The 12979-nt window shown below is 42.7% G+C and overlaps 1 protein-coding gene across 7 annotated transcripts in view; it reads left to right on the forward strand.

The window, feature by feature from the left end:
• Positions 1-12979, forward strand: part of FHAD1 (forkhead associated phosphopeptide binding domain 1) — a 178866-nt gene that overhangs the window by 19335 nt on the left and 146552 nt on the right. For 6 of the 7 annotated variants that reach the window (XM_072608946.1, XM_072608943.1, XM_072608945.1 and 3 more), the window contains exon 3: positions 966-1172. In XM_072608946.1, coding sequence (XP_072465047.1) covers positions 966-1172 — 207 coding nt within the window. Of the gene's footprint in view, positions 1-965; positions 1173-6089; positions 6945-12979 lie in introns of those variants that run through there. The other variant, XM_072608950.1, reaches the window with a different exon arrangement.

Here is a 12979-nt window from a genome sequence, read left to right on the forward strand (position 1 = left end):
ACCTGAGTTGAAATCTACCCTCAGATACTTCCTAGTTGTGTGACCCTGCACAAGTCACTTAACCTTGTTTGCCTTGGTTTCCTCATCTGTAAAATGATCTGGAGATACTCCACTATCACTACAGTATCTTTGCCAAGAAACCCCAAGTAGGGTCATGAAGAGTCAGGCATGACTGAAAAACGACTGAACAACAACAAAATACAAAGTGATCAGCAAGTAACTTGGAGGAGAGGAGACGTAGCATGGGGGACAATCAGGAAAGGCTGCAAAGACTTACAGAAACAGATGCCCTGGAAAAATAAGCTCACCCTAAATGATGAGGCCATTCAACTGTATAAAGCTTCTGCCATTCAGACAAGTGGAAGAACATTTAAGTTTACAAAAACATATGAATAAACAAATAAACAAATGAATGAATGAATGAATGAATGAGTAAATAAATAATGGCCAACATTTATATGACATCTACTTTGTGCTAAACATGTTACAATTATTTTCTCATTTGATTCTCACAACAACCCAAGGAAGCAAGTGTTGTTATTATCCTCGCCCTTAGCAATTAAGGAAATTGAGGCAGATGCACGTTCAAGTGACTTGCTAGTATGTGCCTGAGACTAGATTTGAACCCTACTGTGCCATCTGGCTGCCTCAATTTATAATTTATTAATAATTCCAGACCACATTTACATATCAGTTTTAGGGTTTGCAATATTTGCCTACAAGGATCCCATGGGTATCCTACAACCACCCTGTGAAGTCCATGCCAATAATATCCCCATTTCACAGATGGAGACCATGGTGCCACAGAAATAGAACATGGCCAGTTCTGGACCCATTGCTCTTATGAGAACCCAGATTTTGTGCTTCCTGTGTTACCAGCCCACCCCACCCCTACCCCCTCACATTCCCTCAGCATGGCTGTTCTTTGGCTTATTTATTTTCTGAACCCGGTCTTTGCCTTTCAGTGCCCAGATATCGACAACCACCATGCCCTCATTGAGGTCAACGAAGAGGAAGGCACCTTCATTCTCCAGGATTTCAACTCCCTCAGTGGGACCTTTGTCAACAACTGCCACATTCAGAACGCAGCGGTGAAACTGAAACCAGGAGACGTCCTGCGGTTTGGATCCGGGGGGCTCACTTATGAGCTGGTGGTGGAATTCCTAACCTCCGTAAGCCTTGTCTCAGTCCTTCCTTCCCTGGCATGGGATGGATGGATGGATGGATGGATGGATGGATGGATGGATGGATGGATGGATGGATGGATGAATAAATGAATGAATGAAAATATGTGTTCATCCCTTACTATGTGCCAAGCACTTTACTAAGCATGAGAGAGTATAAACCCAAAAATAAACACTAATTCTGCTCTCAATGAGCTTGCATTCCTAAAATAGGGAGCAGAGAAAAGCAGCACATATAGGGAAGTGAGGGCCAGAGAGGTTTATTTTAGTTGGAAAAGTTACAGGGGTGATGAGTTGGGCCATAGAGGAGTAGATTACACATCCCTTCCAGGAGCAATAATAGAGTAGATTTGATGATGGCTCTAAGATTGGAAAAGGGGTGGAGTGGGGCAGAGAGGAGATTCAAGGTTGAGTATGTGTATAGAAGATATAAGTCCTCCAGGGTTTGGTTTCTGGACCTGGAGGCATTTCAGCTGGTGAGAACTCCATGGAGTGAAATGAAGCTTAACAGAGGCTGGGACTTCGATTCAGTGGCTTAACTGAGCCATGACTGAGCTGACTCTTCTTGACCCCATCTGGAGGTTTCTTGGCAAAGATACTAGAGTGGTTTGCCATTACTTCCTCCAGATCATTTTACAGATGAGGAAACCAAGGCAAACATGGTTAAGTGACTTGTCCATGGTCACACAGTCTGAGGCTAGATTTGAACTCAGGAATATGTGTGTTCCTCACTCTGAACCAGGCATTCTATCTACTATGGTGCCCACTTAGCCACCAATCAAAATGGAGGCCACACTTAAATGGTAGAAGTATCAAAGAAAGAGAGCGTCTGAGGAGTCACCAAGTCATGGGATGATGAGTTGATCTGTTGGATAGTCACTTGACACACCCTTTCTAGGAACAATGAGAATATGGTACTATGGGCTTGATCATTGAGCCCAGGGAAAGAAGTAGAAAAGGTGTGTACTGGGGCAGGAGAAGGGAAGAAGGGTGGTGGATACACACAGCAACAGACTAGATAGCTTTGTTGGCTGGATAGACAGCTGGTTGGTAGGTAGGTGATAAGGGGTCTTGTTGACAAGTCCCACTTTCTCACTGATACAGATAGTTTGACCCCAAAGCTTTGTATTAGCTTCCACTGATATTCAAAACCTGATAAGGTTTTCTTGAGCAGCATTATATTTCTCAAGACTCTGATGGTCAAATATCCCAGTTTCTGAGATGGAAAGGAACTTCGAGGCCTTCTAGCCCAACCCTACCATTTTACACATACAGCAATCAATCAATCAAGGAACAAGAAGATAGACCTAAGTTAGAAATAGGTAATTCTCCCAATAAAGGAATAATCAGACAGATAGAAGGAGAACCAAGAGAGAGTAGTGACAAAACCTAGAGAGGAAACAGAGGTCAACAATGTCAGTGGCTTGGAGAGATCAAGAAAGACGAGGATTGAGAACAGGCCATTGGAGTTGGCAATTAAGGGGTTGCCAGTGGCTTTGGAGAGAGCAGTTTTATTTGAATCATGAGGATGGAAGACAGATTGCAGAGGGATGAGGACTGAATCAGAGAAGATGGAGAAGAGGCAGCTACTGTGGATGAGTTTTCAGGGAGTTTGACTAAGATAAGGGGGAGATTCTTTGAACTCTAACTTGAAGGGAATAGATGTAGAGGTATTATTTTAAGGATGGAGGAGACTTGGACGTGGTTATAAATAGCAAGGAAAGGGAGATATTGAAAATAAGGGAGAGAATAGGGGTGGTGTGGGAGGAATCTGCTGGAGGAGAGAGGAGGACATGTAATCAAGGGTGTTTGCAAAGAGGGCTTGTTGAGCAAGGAGAAAGACTATTTCATCATCAGAGACTGGAATATAAGAGGAAGGAATGAGGGATGATGCCAAGGGGTTATGAGATGTAGAAAGGGAGACCTTCATGAGGGAGCTCATGGAGCAAATGGCCTTTGTTTTCTCAATAAAGTAAAAGGTGAGGATCTTAGTTGTAATGATTGATGGGGGGGTGCACTGGGATTCTTGAGGAAAGACGAGGGGAGTAGGATATAAAATTAACTGTTGTTGAGTCATTTCAGTTGTGTCTGACTTCATGACCCCATTTGACGTTTTCTTGGCAGAGATATTGGAGATACTGGAGTGGTTTGCCAATTCCTTCTCCAGCTCATGAGGAACCTGAGGCAAATAGGATTAAGTGACTTGCCTAGGGTCATACAGCTAGTAAGTGTCTGAAGCTGGATTTGAACTCATGATCATGTCTCCTTGATTCAAAAGGCAGAGCTCTGTGCTCTTGTGGCACCACCTAGCTGCTCCTGCTGCATTGAGGGCCCTGTTAAGATTAGAGAACGTACTTCGTTGTGGACTCAGTTAGCATCACCAAATCCAATGGCTTTTCTTAGTCTGCATCTTTCTTGACCTCTCTGTAGATTGACATCATCAATCTCTTCTTGATACTTGATACTTTCCTCTCTCTAGGTTTTTGAGACACTGCTCTCCTTTGGTTCTCTTACCTGTTGGATTATTCCTTCTAAATCTCCTGAGTTGGAGCTTCATCCCGGTCATCCTTGTTAACTGACTGTATCCCCCAAAACCCCTGTGATGGGCCTGTCCCTCTTCTCTCTTTACTATTTCCCTCGATGATCTCATCAACTATGGTTTTAGCTCTCATCTCTATGCAGAAGGGGAAGCTAGGTGGTGCAGTAGATAGAGCACTAAATCAGGAAGACCTGAATTCAAATCCAGCCTCAGATACTTACTAGCTGTGTGACTCTGAGCAAACCACTTAACTGCCTGTTTTCTCATCTTTAAAATGAACTAGAAAAGGAAATGGCAAACCACTCCAGTATCTTGGCCAAAAAAATTCCAAATGGGGTCACTAAGAGTGGGACATAACTGAAAATGAGTAAACAACTATGCAGATGATTTCTGGATTTATTTGTCCAGTGCTGACCTCTCTCTCAAGAGGTCAGCCTCCAGTCTCTCATCTCCAACTGCCCATTGAACATTTTAGACTAGATCTTAACCTATCCAAAAGTGAACTTGTCATCTTCACCACCATAACCCCCGCTCCACCCCCAGCAAATCCTCCTTTCCTCCTAACTTTCTTATTACTGTCAAAGGTACCATCCTACTCTCATTCAGGCTCATAACCTAGATGTCTCCTTTCTCTCACCCACTATGTACAATTGGTTGCCAAAATTTCTTACTCCAAAGCCAGTTGTTTCTCCTTTTCTTTCAGACTGCATTAAAAAAAAATCAATTGTATTTGATGGTCATCTCAAAGGGTAGTTGACTCACATTGGTTTACCGTATAAACTGAACTTGCTTCTTCTCAAGTCCAGTCACAAATCTGAACCTCTGCACACCACCTAAAGAGCCGAAGGCATCAGAATCAGAATGCTTTAGCTCCCTCTTCTGATCATTTCCTAGTGCTTCACTCAATTAACAAAATCCCTTTGTAGTTTTCCCAGGAACATACACTCTCATCATAGTACCCCAGAGATGGAAAGAACTTTAGAGATCACTCAGTTTGAAAAGGAAACTGAGGACCAGAGACGGGGAGAGCCATGTCCGAAGTCACAGGTAGCTAGCTGCACAGGGACCCATATCCAGATTATTTGTCACTTCGTAGAATCGTAGCTCTGGAGCTGAAAGGGAAGCCATCCCGCCCCACTATTGGCTATTGTGCAGAATAGTTGGATGGATTTAGGTAAATGTTTAACAACTAACTTTACCCCTGTCCCCGCAATGTACATATGACATACTTTTAAATCTAATCTGCAACATTAACATTTCTCCATTAATTTCTTAGTCAATCAATAAACATTTATTAAGCACCTACTATGTGCTAGATACTGAGCTAAGCCTTGGGGATACAAAAAGAGACAAAAGACAGTCTTAAGTCTAGACAAACAGCAAAGCAATCCATCAAGCCCTGACATTGTACATGTGCCTGTTTTAGAGGTGGAAATGTTCACACTGAAAGTTTAATAATAAGTTGGGTAGGAGCTGGCTCCTGCCCACTCCTGGATGTCTTCCCAACCTTCATTTGATTGCTCACCCATCCCTTGGGTTCTTGCCTTAACTGTCACTTTGGAAACTATTGGAGTTTTCTGTACAGGATATTCTTGTTCAAATATGTCCTTTGAGGTGCCTTCCCACTCTGAGAATGTAACAGAATGTAAGCTCCTCGAGGACAGGCGCTTTTTATCGCTCACCAGTGGCTAGTTGAACAAACAGATGAATGAACAGACAAGTGAATGGGATTCCAGGATTCTCTCCATCACTTAGCCCAGATGGCACTACTGGTTCTGGAGTTTTCAACTCAGTAAGGTCACCCATTTAAATGAACCTTGTGCATCAACACAGAATTTTGGAGAGTAAATAATTGGATTACAGACTCGCTAAAGAAAGCAGTAGAGTTCAGCCCACTCAACACATGACAAGGAAACACACACAAGACAATCTTAGCACATTCAACAGTTTTTTAGATTACAGCTTTCATTTCCCTACATATGGACAGAGCCCTGCTGTTCGTTATCCAAACATAGAGGACTCAATGGAAAGAACACTGGATTCAAAACCAGGGGCTCTGGATTCAAATCCTACATATCTACTTTCCTCTGAGTGACCTTGGGGAAAGTCACTTAGCCCCTCAGTTTACTATCTGTATAAAGAGCAGGTTGAAGTAAATGGCCTTAGGGCTTCCTTTAAGCTCCATCATCTATGACCCCAGAATCCTTTGTTTGACTTTGAAATGTATAAGTTTCTTGGTTTCTTTCATAGCTTTGGTATATTTCTAATTATCATTAGGCTAGTGAAGTTACATAATTTACCTTCAGAGAACCTAAGAGAGAGTAGAAAATAGTGTGAGTAACTGGGGCTGAGCCCCTAGCTCCCATGGCTGGGGGAAAGGAATAATTCCTCTCTCAGCCTCCCAAGAGTCAGTCTCCACATGCCCTGCGCTCTCTCCCAGTCTGGGCTATTACCCCTCCTGAGTCCTGCAGCCGACCTTCCCCAGGGCTTCCTTGTTTGGAGCTGGGGTGGAATGGGCTAGGTGGACTTCGCTCCCTGCTCAGAATATGTTGCCTTGTCTGGGACCCTCTGCCAACGGGGACACCTGGGGTCAGCTGGCGAGAGCAGCCATGAAGATGACTTGCCACTGTCTGCTCTGACGCTTCTGCTAATATTCCCCAGACCCCACTCACTGCCATGCTCTTCACCCTGTTCTAGTGGCCCCTCTGAAAACCTTCTTCTGTTCTGCTGGTCCCTTTCAAAACCTTCTTCTGGTGGGGAGCTTTGGAAAAAAACAATTGCTCAGTTTCAGCAACCTTGACTTCTGTCTACACTTTGCCTCAACCATACACAGAAGCAGATCTATCTGACACAACCTTCCCCCAAAACCAGCTGAAAGGAAATCACCCCGAAGGCCAGAGATTTGAGATGTGGCTCTGACTATGGATGTAGGACTTCAGAGCAACTAATACAAGAACTGGAAAAGTAATCTTGGGAAATAATATATCAGACTGAGGAAGGATGTTAGAACATAGAATATTGGAGCTAGGAGAGAACTTGGAACATAGAATGTCAGAGCTATGTATGAGGGGCCTTAGAACTTAGACTATCAGAACTGGAAGCAAAGGACCTTAGAACATAGTCAGAAATGGGAGGGACTTTATAATATAGGATGTCACAGCTGGGAGAGAGATCACCTAATCCTCATTGTACAGATGTGGTCTCTGAGGCCCAGACAAGAGGTATGACTTGACAAAGGCTACACATCTTAAAATTAGTCATCACTTTGCACATGTAGGTAAATAAAAATGGACCTGAGTTGAGGGCATTTTGTAGTATTTTAGGAATTGTAAAGAGTCCAAGAAATTAGAACCACAACTGAAAAATCTAAAATGCCAAAGATTCCTTAAGCACAGGTCCTGATTTAGATGCCCTGACTAGAGCTAGAGAAAAAAGGATATGATGGGGAGGAGGGGAAGGAGAGGGAGAGGGGGAAGGAGAGAGAGAAAGAGAGAGAGAAGAGGAGAGGAGAGGAGCAGACGAGAGAGAGGGAAATAGAGAGGGGGAGAGAGAGAGAGAGAGAGAGAGAGAGAGAGAGAGAGAGAGAGAGAGAGAGAGAGAGAGAGAGAGAGAGCTCACAAATATAATTTTGTCTTGAATTTTAACCAAGACCCCCAGCTTGGAGTGAAACCTCTGCAGGCCCAGGCCGTCTCCCTTACCTGGATTTCTCTCCCTTCTCACCTGCACTTCTTGGCATCTCTCCCTCCCTTCAAAGCTCAGTTCAAGGGCTCCCTTTCCAGTTAGCATTTCACTCCCTTCCCTAGTATTGTTGTCATTCAATCATATCTGACTCTTCGTGACTCCATTTGGGGTTTTCTGGGCAAAGATATTGAAGTGATTTGTCATTTTTTTCTCCAGCTCCTTTTACAGATAAGGAAACTGAGGCAAACAGGGTGAAGTGACCTGCCCAGGGTCTCCTATCCAGTAAATGTGTGAGGCCAGATTTGAGCTCAGGAAGATGAATTTTCTTGACTTCAAGACTAGTATTCTATCCCCTGGGGAGCCACCTAGCTGCCCGAGGACCCCTTCCTCTAATGAGTTTTTGTTTATGTGGATTATATCCACCAATATTTATCATATTAGAAATTAAAACTGACACATTTTAAAGTATTTATTACTTCATTCTAAGCAGCAATAACACTCCCATTAGATGTTAATATAAATGACAAGCTTTAACGAAAAACAACTATTTTCCAAACACAAAAAATTGAGTGAGAGGAGTGGCACTGTTTTACATATTTTTGCAAGTTTCCTTAATGTGTGCCATAAGAGAAGGCAGCTGTATGCTTATAACTACATCTGCATTCAATCTGTTGCAATATGTTGTTTTGGTTGAAGTATGTGAAGAAATCAGGCCACACACAAGTAGTTGGAAAAAGGAACATTTTAATAGGCGAATAATATCTTAGTATTTTTATGAAAATAGTTTTGACCTCATAGACCTCCTGAAAGGGTCTGGGGGAACTCCTAAGGGTTTCCCTCAGCACATTTTAAGACACATTGCTTTAGCCCCATCGCACCCTCTCCATTTTTTTTGTTGCGTTTTAGTTTTGCAGATGGGGAAACTGAGGCTTGGATAGAGTGAAGTGGCTTACCCAAAGGTGATAACCATCAGAGCAGATGTGCAAAATGACGCCTTGAATGAGGTCCGTCACATTCATTCCTCACTCTTCCCTTCTGCCCCTTTGCTCTTAAGGATGGAGTCCTTATGTTGGCTCATTCTACACAATCCACCTATTTTTAAAATTTCCTCCAAGAACTAGAAAAATCTCAGTGTTAGCTGTATTGTTCCTTCCACAAGGTGTCCCAGAGTAAATCAATCTCTTCCAAAATATTCTTGAGATTTTGTTGTTTTTTTAATACTTGCTTTCTAGAAGTATCTGAGTTGATTAGTGTTCATGAGCTAGAGCCAAGACCTCCAGGACCATCTGCCTGCTTCCCGCAAGTTCCCATCATTTATCTAATCTGAATGAATACTATCTAAATCTTGCTCCCCTACCATCAGAGCTGTTCATCATATTTTTCCGTTTACTGAACGAAGGGCTAGAGGGTGCCAAGCTATGACTTTGGGAGGAAACTGACTCAAAGGGCATCTTTGGACTTGAGCTTCCTGACCTGGTGTTTATGAGTTTATGAGTGAGGCCTTGAAATATCTAGCTTCCATTGACCTGTTGACCTAGGCTTGAGCCAGAACTCGGAGGCCTTCTTTAAGATTTAACCTCTCAGGGCCTCAGGTTCCTCCTCTATAAAATGCATAGATTGGATTTGAACTCAGGTCCTGTTGACTCCAGGCCTGGTGCTGTACTCACTGCACCACTTACCTGCCCTGAGAATTCCAGAATTTCAAAGGTGGCAGGAACTTTTCCCTAAGGAGGAATTTCCTGTTTGACATCCCCAAGTTGGTGTGGCATTTATCAGTTTCCTAAAGACTTCCAGTGAAGCTCTCCTCAAACAACCAATTCTACTTTGGAACAATCTGAAATATGACTGTGCACCTTCTCCCTCCCACCCCCAGACCTGCTTCTGGATCTGCCCTCAGGAACCAAGCAGTGCAAATCAAATGCCTATGACAGCCCTTCAAATGTTTGACATAAGCCATTATATGTCCCTCTGCCACCCGCCCCCATTCAATACCATCCAATGTGTTAGACACCCATCCTAGTTTTGTGTCATCCACAACCTTGATGATCATGCCATCTCATCTTCATTAAATCATTGATAAAAATGTTAAACCTTATTATCTTGTTGGCTATCCCACAGTCCTTTTCAGGACTCTCATAATGTGATTTCCAGTCCCTTCTCCACTTGGTCACCCTCCTTGGATAGGCTCCAGGTTGTCAATATCCTTCCTAACATATGGGTTCCTACAACTGATCCACTGGCGTTGGGTCTTCCTTTGGGCAAAAACTCTCCCAAGCCATCTCCACCTGCCTAGTAGGAAGGGAGCCTTTGCAAACAGATTTGCATGGAAAAGTAGACACACATTTTTTTTTCCTCCCAAAAGTATTTGTTTGGCAAAAAATCCAACCTCTTCTGATAGTCAAGATGGCAGGGGGGAGAACCCATGGGGACATGGAGTCTCTTCTCTATGACTCCAGCTTTGCCAGCCTTGAAGCAGTCACTACACAAGGCTAAAACATTCTTTCTCCCTCTCAGACCTGGGATATGTAAGAAATGATGCTTGGCACCCCAGGCAGGTGGTAAAATTATAATTGTTGTTTTAAACGCTTTGTGAACTTTCTGAGAAGGAAGCTGCAGAAGAGCAGACTTTATGAGGAGCTGCTGACCTCCCTTTATGAGGTTCTGTGTGTAAACATAATGATTACACCAACATATGTCCCATTCTTCTTTTTAAAAAATAAAAGGTAAACATAAATGGAAGAACAACGAAACAAAGGAGCTGTTATGTGAATGAGATCAGAAGTCCATGACAATCAATTCAGTCAGTAAGTTAAGAGGCATTTATTAAGTGCCTACTATGTGCCACATAAGCAAAAAGAGACAGTCCCTGTCCTCAGGGAGCTTATCTTCCAATGAAGAAGAAACAAGCGTTACTTAAGTGCCCAAACACTGTGCCAAGAACTGGAGATACAAATACAAGCAGTAAGAAAGTCCTTGCCCTCCAGGGCCTTACATTCTAGTAGGAAGGGAACGTACCTACTATGGACAAGGCACTATGCTAAGCACCTTACAAACGTCATCTGTTGGGGCAAGACAAAACAAAATCAGGGAGCTGAAAAGCAGGGTGAGAAGAGCTGTTGGGGATGGTGCAGAGTGTTAAAGTCCAGGGAGCCAAGAAGCAGGGCTGAGAGAGAAAACAAAGATGGCTCTCAACCCCACATGGTGCCGTTGGCCATGACAAAAACCAGGGATGATGAGCTAGACTGGAGATGAGAGGTTGAATCCCGGGCACAGAATTTCAGAATTAGAAGGGCTTCAGCAGCTGTGCAATCCAACCTGGACAGAAAAGGAATCCCCGTCAGAATATACTGATTGAGGAGCATCTAGCCTTTGTTTAGAGGTCTTCAACAAAGGGGAACTCATCACATCTCAAGGTGGAGCATACTTTGTTTGGCCAGCTTTAATTTTTAGTAACTTTTTTCCCAAGAAAAAGTCTAACATTCTCTCTTTGTGACTTCACCCTTCTCTCCTATTTCTGCCTGTTGGGACCTAATACAAAACAAACCTCTCTTCTACCTATATAACTGCTGGCTATTTTTATTATCTTTATTATCGGTAGTAGTGTTAGTAATAGTAGTAGTAGTAGCAGTAGTAGTAGTATAGTAGTAGTAGTAGTAGTGGTGGTGATGGTGGTGGTAGTAATAATAGAAGACCCTTATATGACTTACTCTTAGTAGTAGTAATAATCAGAAGACCCATATATGACACAGATCTTTCACCATTCTGTTGCCCTCCTTTGGATATGGTGTATCTCATCAGTGGCCTTTCTCAGCTGTGATGCCAAGAATTAACTAAAGACAGAGCTCTAGATGAGGTCTGAGAAGAGCAGAGGACAGAGGGACTCTCACTTCCCACTTCCTGAAAGCTGAGACTCTCTTAATGCAACCTGAGAACATATTAGCTCTGTGGGCAGCCATATCACACAGTTGGTTCATTTTAATCTTGGAGTCCGTTAAAACCTCCAGATCTTGCTCAGACTGGCTGCTGTCCATCCTTATCTCTTTGACCCCCATCTTGTACTTGTAAAATTTGGAATCCAGGTGTAAGGCCACATTTTTTCCAGTTAAATTTCATCTTAGGAGATCCAGGCTATTGAGGTCTTTCTGGAATCTTGACTCAGTTGTCCTTGGTTTGCACCATTTGCCATCTCATTTGCTGTTCTGTTCAGTCATTTTTCAGTTGTGTCTGACTCCCTGTGACCTCATTTGGGGTATTCTTGGCAGAGACACTGGAGTGGTTTGGCATTTGCTTCTCCAGCTCATTTTACAGATGAGGAAACTGAGGCAAGCAGGATCAAGTGATCAAGCTAGTAAGTGTCTAAAGCCAGATTTGAACTCAGGAAGATAAGTCTTCTTGACTAACTCTAGGCCAAGCACTTTACCACCCAGCTGCTCATATAATTTAATTGTACTACCATCTAATTCACATCAATTCATAAATTATGCAACCGATCGACTAAATCAAGTGCCCATGTTCTTGAGAGACAACGAGGGCTTCCTGGAGAAATGTTTTTTTAAGTACTTTGGTCTTTTATGTAAAGTTAATAGAATCATAGAATGTCAGAGTGTGAAAGTCCTTAGAACACAGATTATCAGAGATGGAAGGACATTATTAATAATAACAATCTTTATATAGTACTTCAAGGTTTTCAAAGCACCTTACAAATATTATTTCATTTTATCTATTTTGCTTTTCTATTTATTTGGACATCAGAACTGGTAGATATTCTATCCCAGGGAGTCTTTATGTTTTTTGTGTCCTGGACCCGTTTGGCAATCTGGGGAAGCCTGTGGACCCTTTCTCAGAACATTGTTTTTAAATAATTGAAGAAAATGCTACATTGATTTTTAAAATTTATTTATTTTTAGTTTTTAACATTCACCATCATAAGATTTTGAGTTCCAAATTTTTCCCCCTCCCCAAGATAGTGTGCAATCTGATATGGGCTATACATGTACAATCATATTAAACATATTTCCACGTTAGTCATGTTGTGAAAGAAGAATCAGAACAAAAGAGGAAAACCACAAGAAAGAAAAAGGAAAAGAGAAAACAGTATGCTTCAATCTGCATTCAGATTCCTTAGTTCTTTCTCCAGATAGCAGAAAATGCTACATTTCAAATGGCCACTAGGGCAGTATTTTTTTTCCCATCCAACTTCGTGGACCCCCTAAAATCTATCCCTTAGGTGCCTAGATAAGTCTAGTCTAATCTTTCCATTTTAATTGAAGAGAAAACTGAAAAGCCCCCCAAAGAGTTAAGGTTGCCCAACCAGTTGGTGGCAGAGTCAGGGGCTGCCAGGGCTCCTCAATCCATGCTAGCACTGTCCTCACCAGATAGTGGCCTGTCCTTTTCTTCTTCTCCCTGATGCAAACTCAGCCTCTGACGCAAAGCTCAGATGGAAGTTGCTTTGCAGATCTGGCCCAATTATCTCCTGAGAGCAGGTCCTTCACTCTCTTGACCTGCTGGCCTGTCTCCTTTCCAAAGGAGCACATGTCCCATTGCATTTTCTAGAGATGGATATGGCTGTAGGGGA

The sequence above is a fragment of the Notamacropus eugenii genome, chromosome 5 (genome assembly GCF_028372415.1).
Source record: "Notamacropus eugenii isolate mMacEug1 chromosome 5, mMacEug1.pri_v2, whole genome shotgun sequence".
NCBI classification, from domain to species: Eukaryota; Metazoa; Chordata; class Mammalia; order Diprotodontia; family Macropodidae; genus Notamacropus; species Notamacropus eugenii.